The 17,600-nt window shown below is 43.9% G+C and overlaps 1 protein-coding gene across 1 annotated transcript in view; it reads right to left on the bottom strand.

Annotated features, from left to right (window-relative positions):
• Positions 1–2,646: 2,646 nt before the first annotated feature.
• mitfa (melanocyte inducing transcription factor a) overlaps positions 2,647–17,600 on the bottom strand; it is a gene marked incomplete at both ends in the record, with an annotated part of 35,305 nt that continues 20,351 nt past the window's right edge. Inside the window, 8 exons of the mRNA XM_084440999.1 lie at positions 2,647–3,048; positions 3,234–3,381; positions 3,537–3,612; positions 3,704–3,760; positions 4,578–4,670; positions 4,907–5,024; positions 5,118–5,213; positions 5,306–5,533. Coding sequence (XP_084297125.1) covers positions 2,647–3,048; positions 3,234–3,381; positions 3,537–3,612; positions 3,704–3,760; positions 4,578–4,670; positions 4,907–5,024; positions 5,118–5,213; positions 5,306–5,533 — 1,218 coding nt within the window. The remainder of the gene's footprint in view (positions 3,049–3,233; positions 3,382–3,536; positions 3,613–3,703; positions 3,761–4,577; positions 4,671–4,906; positions 5,025–5,117; positions 5,214–5,305; positions 5,534–17,600) is intronic.

Raw genomic sequence — 17,600 nt, 5'->3', positions numbered from 1 at the left:
ATGACATGATTTGATGTTAATTGCTTAATTGTACCATGCAGTACACCTGTATGGAAGCATCTGCATTGATTATGTTTCTCCACTCATTTATTCTGGTGTTTTCTTTCATTTGTCACACGTCTGTATTTGTCATTATGTGATCTCTCCAACACACTTTGATAGGGTTCATCAGGTTAAAAACCACAGTGTATTATGTCATGTCCTACAGTCATTTCTGTGCTCTTTTACTTTGCCTGTTGGCAGAACTCTTCGTCAGAACATTGAAGTATCTGACGAAGAACATTGTGTTCCTTGAAGTATCTGAAGAATTTTGTCTTCAAAACATCATCGGTCAAGGGTGTAAAAATAAATCACCACAAAGGAGCTACAGTGTGCGGACTCTTCAATCTTTAACTTAATGACCTTTTTAGCCCAGCACCTTAAACATTCCTCACTATTAGAACTACCTGATTCCTCCATCACTGCTGCAAGACGAGGCTGTGAACAACAACATGTCCTATATGGTCTGTGTGGCATGAGGGGGGGGGGGGGGGGGGGGGCTGCTGACAGAGGAGGTGAAGCTGCATGCTGAGCCTGGATTTTCCCGTGTGGCACCAGGACTGCACTCCCTTTCTGAGAGGCTGTAGCACTGGGGTGGTCAGGATAGCACTGCTGCCCACTGGCCTGGGCAATGCTGGTAAGGAACCACCCAACAACACAACTAAACCCCTGTTCAGCACGTTAACAGATATGCAAATCCAATTCATACTTATCTGTACCCTTCTTAATCATGTAAAGGCCCATTTAGAAATATTTGATAAAGAGGCAGATAGTGGTGTTTACATTTGAGGCCTTTTTATTTATTTATGTGTGTTGATATTTGTTTATTGGTTTGCATTGATGTTGAATTGTAAACTTTTAATTGCTATAGTGAGTTGTGTTTCGACGGGCACTGTAGAGTAAATTTTCAAAACCTGATGATTTTTGTATGATTTTGTATTGCTCCTTTGTACGTGATGTTTCACAAATGTTATAATAAAAACATTTTGTACAAATTATTTAGATAGATAGATAGATAGATAGATAGATAGATAGATAGATAGATAGATAGATAGATAGATAGATAGATAGATAGGTGAGTTAATGCGATTAGTTATCAGAATACTTTTTATTTTATTTTAGATCTATGCTCTTTAATCTTTGTCATAATATGACTATATCAAAACTGGATACATTACATACAATTACTTTATACAGTTTCTAAAATTAAAAACACTTGTTTTCAGATCCCCCATGAAGACACAAACAAGCTTTTCAGCTCCCATCAACTCACAGTGTGATGTTAATTACAAAACCTGTCAAAAATATGAATGTTTAATTTCCTGAACAGACTAGCATGCCCAGTTTGCCAGCCTCATAGAATAGATCATGTTGCATTATTTGAAAGGGATTGATCATGTTCAATAAGATCTTTCTAACAATAAATGCCCCAGAGTCAGGCATGGCAGTGTGGGAGCAGGCCATGTGACCGTTCTGTCATACAGGAGTGCTTGATCTGTCAAAGGTGCAATCAGCAACATATAATACTGATAGATTATAATTAAAACTATGTCAGAAACTCAAATATGACTAATACTGTACATCATGTGTTTAGTACTCATGCCACAGCACAAATATAATAACCACAATTCTGGGACGCCAAGTGCAGGAAATTACTGCACTCTTGTTTGCTATTGGAGAGTTAGTATAGTATAATACAGTTTAGCCTACAAAATATTTAAAAAGTAATTTTGACCCATTGCATTCCATATCTTATTCTATGTTTTTTTTGTCCTGTTATATTTTGCAAGCTTCAATCTTCAAAATGTAACAATATCAGCAAACTATGTGGCAAGATAATGAATTAAAACGCTGGGCTTAGTGATCCTACCTGGGGAGTGTCATATGATCAAAGAGATACATTATGGACTATGAAATGTGAGACAATTTAGAATACTGTTGTACTACTAGATTCATTTAAATAACTTCAAATTCAGTAGCCTACCAATATCTACCCAAGAACAAATCATCTTTGAGTGTTTGCAGTAACAATAATCAAATCAATCTGAGTGTTTGCAACTCTAATTCAATACTCATTATCTATCTTAGTGATAAAATTGCTTCACGTTATAGTTGGAATCTTCATTGCTAAATACTGGAACCTACACGTCAAAAATGATCTGGGCTGAGTTTCCCAGAGGCATCGTAGCGCTACATTCATCGTAAGCTATGGCGATGAACGTAGCGCTACGATGCCTCTGGGAAACTCAGCCCTGTGCGGTAGAGCAGGGTCTGTGCTGCCATCTCCTGCTGCTAGAGTTATATGAACTCTAGGATATGAAGGGCACATTCGGTGGAGGACCTAGAAAACAATCACTGGTTACAGATTCAGCTTATCTCGAATGTGGCACGTCGCATTTTGGCATCATTCAACATCATACAACAACCCCAAAAAAGGAAACAAAGACACAGGACTTTCTGTCTCCATCCGCTGAGTGTTGCAGAGCGCCTCTGGAGCGAGTTGGGTGTCATTTCATTTAACAGGCAAAACTAGCCTGTTGCACTGGTGCCAGTAATCCAGATGCTACAGTATAAAATGTCAGTGTGGTCTGAGGATAGCGGGCGGTGCTAACAGTCATCATGATCATTCTCCTCCATGCTGGAGCTGCTACTGCGACGGCTGCTTCTGTCGGAGCCGTCCGGGGACACCGAGGAAAGCAGGGGGTCACTGGAGGTGAGAGGCGACAAGGAGTTATCCCTCATAATGTCCTTCATTTTGGGGACTTTGCAGTAGGGCCCCGTGTGGTCTACTGTGTCAGTGGGGCCCTTGTTGAAGCTGATGGTGCCATTATTGAGGTCCAGCGTGGTGGGAGGGGACATGTCAGGGCCCGAGGGCTGCTGGTAGAGGTCAGAGGGACAGTCTCCCAGGACAGGTTCCTGTTTGATGGCCCGCGCCATCAGCTCTGAGGGGCAGAGGGAAGAGGATGCCACCACCGGCAGGCCATGAGCCCGCGCCTGCATCTCCAGCTCCTGTGTGAACGAAGAACAGCCACACATAAACATTCATGAATGCACACACAGCACAACCAATACTACAATTCGATTTTTTTCAGCTGGAGGAATGCGATGTGTATCTATTATAATGGGATTTAGCCCCTCAGGACTGGGTGACCATCTCTCATGGGCTCTCCCTATTGTGACCTACTGTACTGTACCTGTATGCGTAGCATCAAATGTCGGTTAGCATGCTCCAGTCGTCGCTGTCTGCACTCCAGCTCTTTGGCCCTCTGCTGCTCCCTCTGCAGCTTCCTGATATAGTCCACGGAGGCCTTCAGAATGGTGCCCTTATTCCAGCGCATGTCCCTAGGGAGCAGAAAGGACAAAAGCCTTCAGTCAGAACCAACCGAGCAGCTGATCGGTAAAACGCAGAGACCTTCATGCCCCCAGGCTGTGACAGAACCATCAGATTTCAAGCACTTACAGAAACAAACAGAAGGGAAAAAGCTGAAGGAACGTACGGATCATTTGACTTAGGAATCAGAGTTCCCAGTTCTTTGATGCGGTCGTTGATATTGAACCTCCGCCTTCGTTCAACTGAGAGAGAAAAGTGTAAATGTGAAAAATTGAAGTGTAAATGTGAAAAACACAAAGTAAATTACACCTATTCCCTCTCATGAAAACTCACTTAGATTGTGGTTATCCTTCTTTTGTCTCTCTTTAGCCATGGCTCGTACCTCAGCCTCTGAAAATGCCAGAGAAAACTTATAACATCATAACAGTTTTTTTTAGTGTTTTTTTTTTACAATGTACCAAACTCAAGTCTCCCTGTATGAAAATTAAAAAATGCATGATATATTTATTTTGTTATTGAATTCAATAATTAGATTAATCATATATGTAAAGGACCCATAAAGTACAATAATATGGTATTATTCATTACTATCTTACTGTATGTTACATTTTCTAAAGATAAAATATGAATGTAAAATAGTTGCGCAACTAAAGAGATTGTTAAAAAGTACTACTAATAAAGATTGTTAATAAGTACTAATAATAAGTACTAAATGTTGTTTCATTAATTTGCTTTGCATACTATACTGTAGATCCATATTGTGTGCAATTTTTCAATGTACACAAAATACTTCACCAAGGCATTACTATGAGTACTCAACATACAATAATGAATTCCCACAGCCAATATAGTCAAGATAGTTTAGTATTATATCTAAATGGTAAATGGACTGCACTTATAGCGCTTTTACGGCGCTATTTTATGGCGCTTTACAATGGCCTCTCATTCACACATACATTCACACACCAATGGCCGCAGCCAGAATGCAAGGTGCCAGCCTGCTCATTGGGAACGATTTGAGGTTCGGTGTCTTGCCCAAGGACACTTGGAAATGTGGACAGGACTGGCGACCCTACGAGCATCAGACGACCCTCTCTACCTCCTGAGCCACAGCCACGCGCCATCACGAGCACAAAAGAAAAGCTAATTACACTTTCCCCCACAATTATTTTCTGTTAAAATCCTGCACAAATAAATTATAACATACCTACTGGAAAGCCATCGGGCCTTTGATAGTTCTCAAACTGGCCACAGGATCCAGGCTTGTCCAGTATGTGCATCATACCAGCAGCTGGAGTACCTACTGTAATTGGCAAATGTTTTTAAAAGCATGTTATGCACTGCAGAATTGCACACAATATGGATATTATGCATATGCATTGTAACAAATACATCCATCTACTAACTGTACAATGGCCTCAAAAAACTAAAATACCCTCATTGACTGCTTCAATCAATTTTCTGCTTTTATAGTCATCAAAAATGTCATTTTGCTGGGAGAGTGAGGAAACAACTAGCTACAGAAAAAAGAATTACCTGAGAATTCCCTTTTGATGTTGGATAGGCTGGAGGGGCAGGAGCTGCTGATAGAGAGGCCAGGAGGGGGGAGGATTGGGTTTCCATACATGTCCAGAAGGCTGCCAGATACGGGAAGCTGGCGACGGGGCAGACAAACACTTGGTAAATAAAAGCATAGTGTAGCATGAAAATCAATGGCTATGGTTTGATGTTTATATAATTAATTTACCGTATTTGTAATCTGGAGTCCTGGGTCCATGAGTCCAAGAATATCATCATTGTAACTTGATTCCAAGCTAATAATGTCATCGATGACATCGTCCATCTGTTTAGGAATGATACACATTGTTATATTTTGTCAGGATGTCATAGCTCCTCTGCCCATCAGCTCTGTCCACCACTGATAAGCTGACCTACCTCTTTCTCACAGTTGGAGCTTAAGGTCAGCAGGGCCATGGGGCTGTTGGGGGCACTGCTGCCTGGGCCAGGGGTCATGCCGTGCTCTGGGGGCTGACTGGGGCACTGGAAGCTGCTGGCCTGGCTGCCAGCTTTACCCCCCAGGTTGGGGGAGAGATATTGCCTCACCTGCTGCCTCTGAGTCTGCTGGATGTGGTACTTAGTGGGGTTCTCCAGATGGGACTGCACCTATTTGAGACAAAAAGAACATTTTTATTGTGAAATAAAATGTAGTTCCTTGGCTTGGTCACAAAGTATATTTCCATCGCATGTTGTAGACCGATATCGACAAGTAGTAGCTTTTCTACAGAATGTATTGTCTCCCAAAACAAAGTGATCATTTTTTATGAATGCATGACTATATAATGTTATATTTAAAGGGGAAAACATGTTTTTGTCCATCCCCAAACACTTCAAACCAGTTTGTGCTAAAGGTATGAAGTAATTAGGTCAATACCATTCAATTACAGAAGTACATGAATGTCCATACTGCAAGTTATTACAAAACAACAAAACATAAAATGAACCCATCTCACCTGGTAATGGCTGTATTCAAGCATTTCCAACATTATGTTAAATGTAAGATATTATTTAAGATAATTTGCTTAATATAGGGCCTATCAGATATTCCCTTTTGCCTGGTCAGCCAAGCTAACGTCCAAATAAGAGTAGAGGCTTGGCCAGTTCAACTTATTAAAGACTCAAACCTCATTAGCTATGCAAATAAGGAGAAAGGAGGAGGATACAAAGACTCATCCTCCCTCTGTTGTGTTGTTCTTACTTAACGAAGAATTTATGTCTTTATGGAGTTCATTTGACGTCACCACATTTATTTTACAAAGAACTCTTTCTAGTGAAGGGCTACTCATCTCCAAACTGAAACTTGCTCACGGCTAACTAGCATTTCATCTTTAGTTCCCCTCATCTAGTATGAAACATTATTTGTTCTGAGCACAGAGAATACAATTGCCACCACTGTTCCATTTCAAACACACTGAATGGACATTCAATTTCAAAAATGTATATGGATTTTGGCCTCTTGGGGTGTGGAAAGACTTCTTAGGCCATACAGAAGGCTACAATAGAAATCTGTTTAAATACTGGGTCCTGGACCTGGCTCAAAAACCTTTGGGAAATAAGACAATTCCAGGGCCCTGTACTACGAAGCTCGTTCAACATAGGATAACTTTCCCCTAGCTCGCTCGAGTAAACCGGACCTACGACAGTGGCTATCACCTAGCTGGTCCAATCTAGCTGTGCGCGTTCACGGTAAAATGGGGAGGTATTTGCTCGAAATGACCAATCACATACCTTTATATAGGTATTCGGATACGGCCATGGACAAGGCAAACAATACATAACCAAGTTCTGCCCACCGCATTTTACACAAGAGGAGCAATATTAGCCTAGGCTATAGAACGAACTATAGGCGACACAGTCGCTACTGCCAAAGGCAGAAAGGAAAGCTGGAAAAATACTGCCAAATGCCTACGTTTTATCATTATCCTCCTCATGAACACGATCGAGTAGGCTAGATCATTGGGCTATATCCTTATGGCGTGTAAAGCAATTGTAGCCTAATAGGCCTACCTTATTCTTTCAGCTGCAACCCTGTGAGACTGGCAAGGGACGCTTAAATAAAGTAAATGTAGGCTATAGTTGTTAATAGTTTCAGGTTGGTGTAGACAATGTGATGTCTCTATACAAGAGGAACTAGAGATAAAACAGGCTAAGATGGAAAAAGTGAAGCTCGAGGTGGAGAAGTAGTCTATAAACCTACGGGGGAAAGTATTTCAGTAGGCCTACTGTATAACGTCATTGATTGTCAGGCATTGGTGCAATCACAATTCAATGAAAATGTAGCCTATTTATCTTTGTTCCTAGGAACGGGAGGCATAGTCTAATAAATCATCATTAAAGACTTGAAAATTGAATTAAAAATGTGTGTTTTTACTTGTGTAGTATATTTTTATACTGTATTACATCAAGACATTGTATTACTCATGTAGGAATATCATTGTACTAGGAACAGGAGATGAACTCCAGTTGAGATAGACCTTTGTAATTACAAGCAGTTCAACATTTAAATGACAACAAATGTTCTTCCTGAGGCCACATTCCTTTGCTTCTGAGAACAAAAGAGATTGCACCTCTGAGGTTGTTTCAAGTACAGTTGAAATGTGCCGGACAAAGGAAGAACCCAAAGACGGCCCCATGTCCGGAGGGGGCAGAACCCAGCGACACCAATTGACCTATCACAAAGACAAGCTTACCAGATCTGTGTTAAAATGTACCTCCCTCGTATGCAAAATTGTTTATCGTGTGTTCATTGGCCTGAAGCCAAAGTATATCAACTGGGATACCACCTACTGTAAGTCAGTGATGCCGAGATTCGACCTGTATTAGGCTTACTCAATAAATTTGGTTTAAACTGCATTTTTCTCCAGAAGATTCTTTTCACATTATTCTGCCGACAAGAAGAAACAACATATTGGCGACGGGGATGGGATGGCGCGCTTATAGCTCCCGATTTACAAGACCCTTGAAAGACAGCGAAGATCAACTAAACTTTTTGTGAACCTAACGGCCAAGGAGGACAAGAGTGAGCGACGTCGCGAGTCTTGATCAAGGTAAACCGTCTTGCAAATCAATTTATGCTTACGCCATAAAGAACTTCCAATAAATAAGGAGAAATAGATTAAATTGTGTACGCATTGTTGTGCTGACTCGGTATGGGCATGGTCTTAGAAAGACGCATACGAGTGCGCAGAGGTTAGAGAAAGACGGGAGCTCCAGAGTGGGGTTCCAGGTCTCTAAATAAAACCGGTTAAATTAAATGCATAAGGATTGCATATTCTTGTTAAAAGTGTGAGGTACCAGTATGTAAAAGCAGGCTAAACCGGAGTCCTGTATTGTCTCGTTTTAAAGTACGTTTTTAGCAGTCTGCTATTTGTCTTGTGTAAAATGTTTATTGTCTATTGTAGATATTTGAGATTGGTTTAATCTTACTTTCTGAATGAAAGGTTGAGGGAAGGAAGTTTCCTTGTGGTCTCCTCCACGTGGGTGATTGATACTGTAAGGCCTGTATTGTGTGTGTGCCTGCGTCTTTGTTCTCTCCACGTGGGACTGGATATTGTAGGCCTGTGTGTGTGTGCCTGCTAGCGGCCTTTGTGTGAGGAGACTGGCTGTGTGAGGTGTGAAAGTTGAGGTGTGAACGAGAGAGTGAAAGGAAGCGTGCGTTGTGGGTTTTGTGCTTTAAAGTCTAAAAGTTGAGATTGTGTGTTTGTTGGTTTTATACATTGTAAGGTTTGAAAGTTGAGTTAATGTAAATAATATTGTGCTGATATTTCTTGTTTAATTGTCTTTTGTGGGTGAGGCTGCTCCCCGTACTCTTGAGTTGTAAAAATTCCTAGCCCCCATTAAACCACAGCTGGCTGTGGGGGGAGGGGGGTCTGTGATACGCGGTCACTAGACAATAGGTTTTTTTTCAGTCCCAGGTGAGGCGGGCAGTGACCATTTTCTCTATCTCTTTCTTGTTCTATCTTTCTTTCTCTCTTGCTTCTTTCTCTTTCCTATCTTTAGAAATTAGGGAACGATAATTCATCCAGTGGGTCGTGCGGTGTATGGGACGACTGGATTAGATAGAATAAAGTTAATTCATAAATCAATGAGGGATGTTGAACCCGGGCCAGGTGGACACTGATCGAGAAATCGGTTATTCAGCACTCAAACCCTAGCAACAATCCACTAGTCATCATATCCTTTTGTTACTTAGATCCTTCTCAATCCTTTAATAAATTGTGGATGGAATAGTGTAACTAAGGTGAGGGACAGTTCAATTTCATTCTTTCTTCTTTAATTTTGCTGTCTAATGCCTCCATCTAGTGGTCATTCATAGGTAGCAGTTCACGCTGGTTTGGTTGTGTTGATTCTTTAATTTTGCTATGCCTCCATCTAGTGGTCATTCATAGGTAGCAGTTCACGCTGGTTTGGTTGTGTTGATTCTTTAATTTTGCTATGCCTCCATCTAGTGGTCATTCATAGGTAGCAGTTCACGCTGGTTTGGGTTGTGTTGATTCTTTAATTCTGCTGTCCTATGCTGCCATCGCGTGGCCATTGTTAGATATGACCGCTTTCTATATTTGTTTTGAGTATTCGTGTGTTTTATGACAGTTTGACTTTAGAATAATGGGTTGTTAATAGCACATTTATTTTTAATTATAAATGCTTTTTATTAATTGTTGTTTTTCCCTTTGCCCAAGTAAATCGGTTCTGGCTGAACCTGGAAAGGAGGGTTTTTTGGCCCTGATTCAACTGACCATCTCAGACCAATCCACTTCAAGACCATCCATCCATCCATCCATCCAATCCATTCAAAGGGGGATTCCTTTGCATATCATCCATCTCCTGCTTCAAAAAGTAAGCCTGATTGCTGGTTAATACTCATTGATTGAATTAGATTGGCTGTCTTATTTAATTGTTTTGAGTTATTGCTATCTATTCAAGGCTTGCTGTTGTATTATATGGTGATGTTATTTGGATTGATTACTTAATTTGGTGATAAGGATACATGGTTTATAGGGTGTTTTATTATTAATGGATGTAGATGGTTTGGTGTTGATTTTTGTGGTCTTTGAGTAATTAATGGTCCGTTTGATAGTTGGTTTAGAGGTGTCTTGGTTGTCCTTGGTAGAATAAGCATTGGTTTATGGATTTGCTTTAAGTATAGTGATATAGACGTACATACATATATTACGCTTTGCATATTGTGTGTGTGTGGAGTGAAAGGACTGAGTGAACGGACAGTAGGACTCAACTTGCTGACAGGCAAAGTGGTGTGTACATTTCGATGTATACGTCAAAACCTTTTTTATTTTAATTCATTATTTTCTGGCATACAGCGATTAATGAGGGGATTGTCCTCTGGTGCACAATACCCTAAGCTTGCGTCAAACCGGGCTTTGTGGTTTTTAATTTGTAGCAATTAAAAGTGCTTAAATGGGACCGATCGCTTCCTGTGCTGAAGACTAGGGTGGAAATTGAGCAAGATTATATCTGGTTAGGCAGTTTAGTCAGAGCAAGGGTTGTCCTATGTCCGTGAGTGATTGAGTGTTTTTGTTTCTTTATCAATTGCCTAATTGATAGAGTCTATTTGTGCACGGTTGGAATCTTGAGAGGCTTATAATAGTCTCGAGTCTTATCGGTCTATCGATCTTCGTGGATTCCAACATGTCATCAGACACAGACGTTAATGTGTCCATGCTCACACCGGTGGAGCAACTCAAACGAGATTATCCAATACTGAAGGGCATCGATGATATATCCAAAAGCTGGGCACGGAGATGGTCTGACATACCACGGCCTTGGCCGTCTTCAGGAAGCTTTGATGAAGGACTCATTCAAAACATGCGTGTTCTGGTCGAGGCGCACAAAGCTCATCAGAAGACGGGACGACGAGGTAAGGCTCGAAAAGAAAAGAGAGATGCCGAACTCGCAGTCTTGACACTGTTCGGTAAAGTAGGGAGGAGACAGAAAGCAGCTGTGGAGGCGGCAGCCACCGCAGCTCTAACCATAATAGAGGAGGCCAATGATAAGACGGACATACTACAGAGTATAATTGATGCGCCATTCTCTCATACGGCTCCAGTCTTGACTCCGCCTCCTTATGAAGCTCAGGAGGAAACTACTAAGGCTTACCCACAGCTACCCGTGCTAAATACAGAGGGAAGATATGTCATCAAAGACGATAATAATGACATTATGCAGACGGGAAATGCCAGGACGACCGTTGTGACTCAGCCTGATGCGAAGAGCAAAACCAAGAAAGCAGATAAACATCCGGCATCAGCTGAAAAGAAGAAGAAGAAAAAAGGCAAAAAGGGCAGACACGAAAGTGACAGTGGCTCTTCTGAAGAGGAAGGAGCGGATATTGGAGGATATAGTGAGCGCATCAGACAGATTATGGCACGCGCCGAGAGAAGAGGGAGAAAGGACCAAGAAACAGACTCTAGTAGCAGTAGTGAAGAAGAGAGCGAGGAGTCTGACTCGGATGATGGTGCGAGAGCCAAGGCACAGGTGAATAAGGAGCTGAGAGATATGGAAAAGAAGTTGGATTCCATTAACGCGTCAAGGACTGAACTTGAATCTGAACTATCTGCAGCTAAAAAGGGTGATGATGTGGCTCACTTAGAAGATGCATTGAGGGATCTCTCTGCAGTTCGGACGGAGGTGCAGACACAAACACGTCAGATGGAAAAGGAGCTGGAAAAGCATGACCTTCGTCCAAGACCCAGCAAAACTGAGGTGAAAAGTGGATCAGGAGGCACACGTAAAACAAAAAAGAAGAGCAAGAGGAAGACTAAAAGTGACGGGAAGATGTTTCCGGTGGTGGTTAGGGGTGCTCATATGAACTACCAGCCCTGGCAGGCTAGTGACATGTCTGCAATCTTGGATAAACTGCCAATTCTCCAAGATGGCGCTCATCCCTGGACGACGAAGATTGATCAGCTATCACAAGGCATCTCACTCGCCATGGGTGACATCAAGAGGATCTTGTCTTCAGTACTAGGAGTACCGCCAATGGAGGAAATTCTAGAAAAGGCTGGAATAGGAAGATGTGCTCATACAGCAGTTTATGATGCGGAACTTTTCGCTGCCAATAGAGGACGTTTGTGGAGAACCCTGAAGGAGATGTATCCTACCAATGTACACCCAGATAACATTATCTTCGACGCTTTAGGTAACACAGAGAATCCCAGAGCATATGTGGCACGTGTTTACCAACAGTGGAGAGACCTCATGGGAAACGATCCTGAGGAGCACAAGTTGGAACGCGCTATGCTGCGACTGAAGCTCCAGGAAGGCCTGCCGCAGTCCGTGAGGAGTAAATTGGGGGAAGTGGTTGGTCTTGGGTCTATGGTAAAGAATATCTACATTGATCATATCGCTCATCTAGTGGAGCATCACAGGAAGAAGGAACGGGCCCAGAAGGACCAAGATGAAGAGACGATGAGGAAACTTGCCCAAACACAGTTAATGGACGGGAAACGGAGAGAAAAGGAGAAGAAGCAAGCTGTCGTCCTACAGGAACCACAGCCACAGATCCAAGCACCGCCGCAGTTCCAAATGCAGCCACAACTCCAAGCACCGCAGCAGTTCCAAATGCAGCCACAACTCCAAGCACCGCCGCAGTTCCAAATGCAGCCACAACTCCAAGCACCGCAGCAGTTCCAAATGCAGCCACAACTCCAAGCACCGCAGCAGTTCCAAATGCAGCCACAACTTCAAGCACAGCAGCAGTTCCAACCACAACCACAGTTCCAACCACAACCGCAGTACCAACCACAGTCACAGGTTCAACTGCAACCGCAGCAACAGCCAATGATGCAGCCTCCAGCTCCACTCCCTGCTTCTCAACAGCCTCAGGCATGGAGAGGCGGAGGAAGAGGATTCTTTAGAGGAAGAGGGAACTTTGGTCGTGGGGGAAGAGGAATGATGCAACGTCCAAGCGATGGATTGTGCTTCAACTGTGGACAACCTGGACATTTAGCTCGTAATTGTCCCGGAGGAACTCGTGGAGGCGGTCAGGGCAATAGAAGAGGATGGGTATCAGTTCCTATAGATAGTATTGACTTTTCATGTGCTCAAAAGCAGGAGTCTACGGGGGGTCCAGTTAACCCCTACGGAGGCCCGGAGCCCGGTGGGCTCTAGGGCTGCCCGGAGAATCCGAAGAGGGGGTGTGAGCTAGTGGTGTTGAGGCCAGATGAGGATCCAGCTATTTGGGTAGAAATCAACGGTCGACGAACAAAGATGATCGTGGATTCTGGAGCAGCCTATACTTGTGTCCAGCCTCGAGACGCCACTCACCTCCAAAAGTCTGGTCAATTTGTTAGGACAATCGGATTTGAAGGGATTAAACAGCTCATTCCCACTACGACTCCAGTGGTGCTCAAGTACAAGGATCAGCAGGCTGTAGTATCTGTTCTTGTATCAGAGAAAACACCTATTGGTCTGCTTGGAAGAGATGCTCTGTGTCAATTAAAGCTAACCATCAAATGCACAGCTGACGGCTTACAAGTGGAGGTACCTTCTAAAGACAAACGACAATTCTTTGTGACATCTGGACCTCCGATGGTCTATTGGGTAGGAAATCTCAGTGAAGACCTGATGGAACCGGCAAGAGTTTGGGAGAAATTTCTCTTGGCTAACTTGCCTGCTGCTAAGCGACCTGATTACCCTCCACATTGTACTCTTCAGTATTTTAAGGGTGATGTTTGTCCAATCCCCGGTGACTGGTTGAGGAGTCAACCAGATCAACTTCAGCTCAGCTCAGGGTGCATTATTCTGGGACCAGAGGGTGCAGCCATGAAAATAGCATCAAACGACTACCTCAACAGCGAATACACGGTTGAGGATGGCATACCACACGTGACTCTGTTGGTCTCTGAAGACTGCAGCCAGATGCATATTGCTACGATGATGAGACGTGCTGAACTGACCACCTTCGTGCCATTGGTGGAGAATCGGTCTGTCTGGATCAGTGAAGACCGACAGTTTCTTAAAGTCATGATCTCTGCACAAGGCATGGGAGAACCACAGGCAGTGACACTGACGGACGAATCAGTATTCTCCGTCCATCCTGCTAGGGATTTTAAGGAGGAGATGTTGCAACAGGTGCCGGAGCACCTTTGGGCTCAACACAGTACGGATATTGGATTTGTGAAATCAGCCCAACCGGTCAGAGTCCAGCTCCGGCCAGGAGCAAGACCACCTTGGAAACCACAATATCCTCTGAAGGATGAAGCAGTTGAGGGTATTAAGCCACAGATCAATGGATTGTTGAAGGCAGGGGTCTTAAAGATAACCCAGGACCCCCAGAGTAATACGCCACTGCTGCCAGTCAAGAAGCCGGATAATTCATATCGTCTGGTTCACGACCTAAGGGCGGTCAATGATGTGATCGTCAGTTTTCCAGCAGAAGTGCCAGATCCACATGTGCTCCTTTCCGCAGTCCCTCCTGAGGCTACACATTTCACTGTAATAGACCTGTGTGGAGCTTTCTTTAGTGTGCCTTTATGTCCAGAGTCACAGGGCTACTTTGGTTTTACTTATGAAGGCCGGCATTTTCAATATACACGCTTGCCAATGGGGTATTCTCATTCTCCCCATCACTTTAATCAAGTCTTGAAGGAGGACTTGGCCGGGTTGAAGGGTCAGCTCGATAGTACTGTCCTGCAGTATGTTGACGACATTCTCTTGTGTGCAACTGATGAGGAAACTTGTCACAGAGACTCAGTGAAGCTCTTGCGGATCTTGGCTGAAAATGGGCATAAGGCTTCTCAGAAGAAATTGCAATACTGCCAAGACCGTGTTGTCTACTTGGGACAAGTAATCTCCCATGGTCATCGAAGGATTTCTGACGACCATCTGGACGCCATCAAACAGGCCCCGAAGCCGCGTACGGCGAGAGAGATGTTGAAGTTTCTGGGCATTTGTGGTTATTCATCTGTGTGGGTTGAAGATTATACCCGGCTGACAGAGCCTTTGAGGGCCATGGTGAAGAATGCGGGTTCTGATAACTTGAGTGTTTCTCTCACATGGACGCATGAGGGACATTTGGCTTTTGAGACTATCAAGTGTCGTCTCTTGGAAGCACCTGCATTGGCGCTCCCGGACTATTCAAAAAACTTCTTGCTGTATGTCTCGTCATCAGAAGGAGAGAGACATGCCTGTGCTGTTCTTGCCCAGCTCACAGGTATTGGGAGGAACCCACAACCCATAGCGTACTATTCAGTTGCTTACTCTGGAGTAGAGATGGGCCTTGCACCATGCTACAGGGCATTGGTTGGTGTTTACTTGATGTATGAAAAGGCATCCGCTTTGACTATGGGATATCCGGTCACTATTCTCACTCATCATAGTGTTAGGAATCTCTTGAATTTTAGCAAGTACACACTGACGGCTTCCAGGATCAGGGACTATCATCGACTACTGGAACAGGAAGATGTTACCCTGGTACGGTGTGATACGATCAATCCAGCAGATACGATGCCGACTTCAGAAGATGGGAGTCCGCATGATTGCGTGAGAGAAGCTGAAAAATATTCCAAACTTCGCTCAGATCTACAGGCACTCCCTTTGGAGAACTCGGATGTGGAGTACTGGACAGATGGATCTTGTTACCGGATAGGTGACAAACTGTGCGCTGGCTATGCCGTTGTCAGAGCCCATGGTCTTGAGTTTGTGACGGAGAGAGCTGAGGTGCTTACTCAGCCTTGCTCAGCTCAGCTAGCTGAGTTATTTGCCCTTACTGAAGCTTGTTTACTGGCTGAAGGTAGGAAGGTGACGATCTACACGGACTCAGCGTACGCCCATAATGTTTGTCACTTCTACGGAGCAATTTGGAAGGGGCGAGGATTCAAGAAGACGGATGGCTCTCCGATACGACACCAGGAACAAATCATGAAGCTGCTGCAGGCCATGATGAAACCGAAGGAGATTGCTATCGCAAAATGTGCAGCACACAAATCGGATGCTTCGAGAGTGACACAGGGGAACCAGGCTGCTGATTCTGCCGCGAAGGCTGTCACAGGGGCGGACAAGCCAGGTGATGTCCTTCTGGTGGCTTATCAATATGACTTGGAGGAGAAGATCACTCTTGAAGATGTTGTTTTGATGCAGGAGGAAGTGTCTGCGCTGGACAAGAACCTATGGGTGTCCAGGGGGGCTAGTAAGGATGGAAACGGACTGTGGAGGAACCATGAAGGTTTTGTGGTTGCCCCACCACATTTGTTGACCTTGTTGATCCAGGAGGCTCATGGGCTTGCCCATGTGTCTAGGGGGGAGGTGAAGAGAAAGATCACGAAAGAATATGGATTCTGGGCTCCGTACCTACTTGAACGGATCGATCATGTCATTGGACGGTGTATGATTTGTTTGAAAAACAATGTCAGAAGAGCAGTGCCGACCATTCCAGGGCACATCCCTACACCAAAGGGTCCAATGTCACACCTTGTTATCGACTACGTGGATATGATAAATCGAATTGAAGGGAAACGATACATGTTAGTCGTGGTGGATCGATTCACAAGATGGACAGAAGCGTGCCCTACAAGAAGAAAAGATGCACAATCAGTGGCTAAGTTTCTGTGTCGTGAGGTCATTCCAAGATTTGGTATCCCGGATAGGATCTCATCAGACAATGGAAAGGAATTTGTGGACAAAACTGTGAGACTCATTCTACAAAAGTTGGGAATCAAACAACGTCTAGGATGTGTCTATCACCCACAAAGCCAGGGAATTGTGGAACGCATGAACCTAGCCCTGAAGAACCGTCTTGTTAAAGTTTGTCAGCAGACAGGACTGAATTGGATGGACGCTCTTCCCCTTGCCTTGATGGCTTGTCGGTCCAGTGGACTACGGGAGTTAAACATGACACCACATGAATTACTCACAGGAAGAACCATGCCCACGCCATGCTTGAGGACAAGTGGGAAAGGTCCAAGTCTGTCTTTGTTGGAAGATGATATGAAGATGTATGTGAAGTACCTGACAAACATTCACAAGAACATCAGCACCTATGTCGCTCAAAAACAGGCCCAGGTGCTGGAAGAGGAGTTAATCAAGGAAAAGGAGAACGCTATTGTACCAGGAGATAAAGTGTTCATCAAAGTCTTTCGCCGAAAGTGGTTTAACAGTCGACGAGAGGGACCGTGGACTGTGGTCAGATCCATAGGGAACGCAGTCCAGGTTGAAGGTTCTCCTACTTGGTATCACCTGAGTCATTGTGTCAAAGCTCCGAATGACGGGTTCGAAGACGAAGGAGATTCCCCATTAAGTCAGGAACATGGAGATTCACCCAAACCCAAAGAAGATTCTGGTGATGAAGAGGGTGCCAAAGATCCTCAAACTGAGAAACAAGATGAAGAGCCAAGCTATGTTCATGATGATGATGAAGCTGATTGTGTGGATACACCTGCTCCAAGCCATGCCAAAACACACACTCCAGCCAGTGATGCCGACGGGAAGTTCATTGACGTCGACTTACGATTTGCCCCAAATCAGATGGACACGGCATCCGAGGATGATGAGACCAGAGAGTTGAGGCCAGCCAGGACAAGGACAAAGCCTCAATGGCAGAAGGACTATGTCACCTAGCATGGCAACGGTGATCCTGAACCGGATGAAACGGCAACTGATTTCCTTTGAAGCTGAATTATGGAGTACAGTCATGCTTCTATGTGACTGTTTAGCTACA

Source organism: Borostomias antarcticus, assembly GCF_949987555.1.
Source record: "Borostomias antarcticus genome assembly, chromosome: 7".
In the NCBI taxonomy this organism is placed as follows: domain Eukaryota; kingdom Metazoa; phylum Chordata; class Actinopteri; order Stomiiformes; family Stomiidae; genus Borostomias; species Borostomias antarcticus.
The sequence above is the reverse complement of the archived record's forward strand: the minus strand, read 5'-3'. Positions and strand labels throughout refer to the sequence as shown.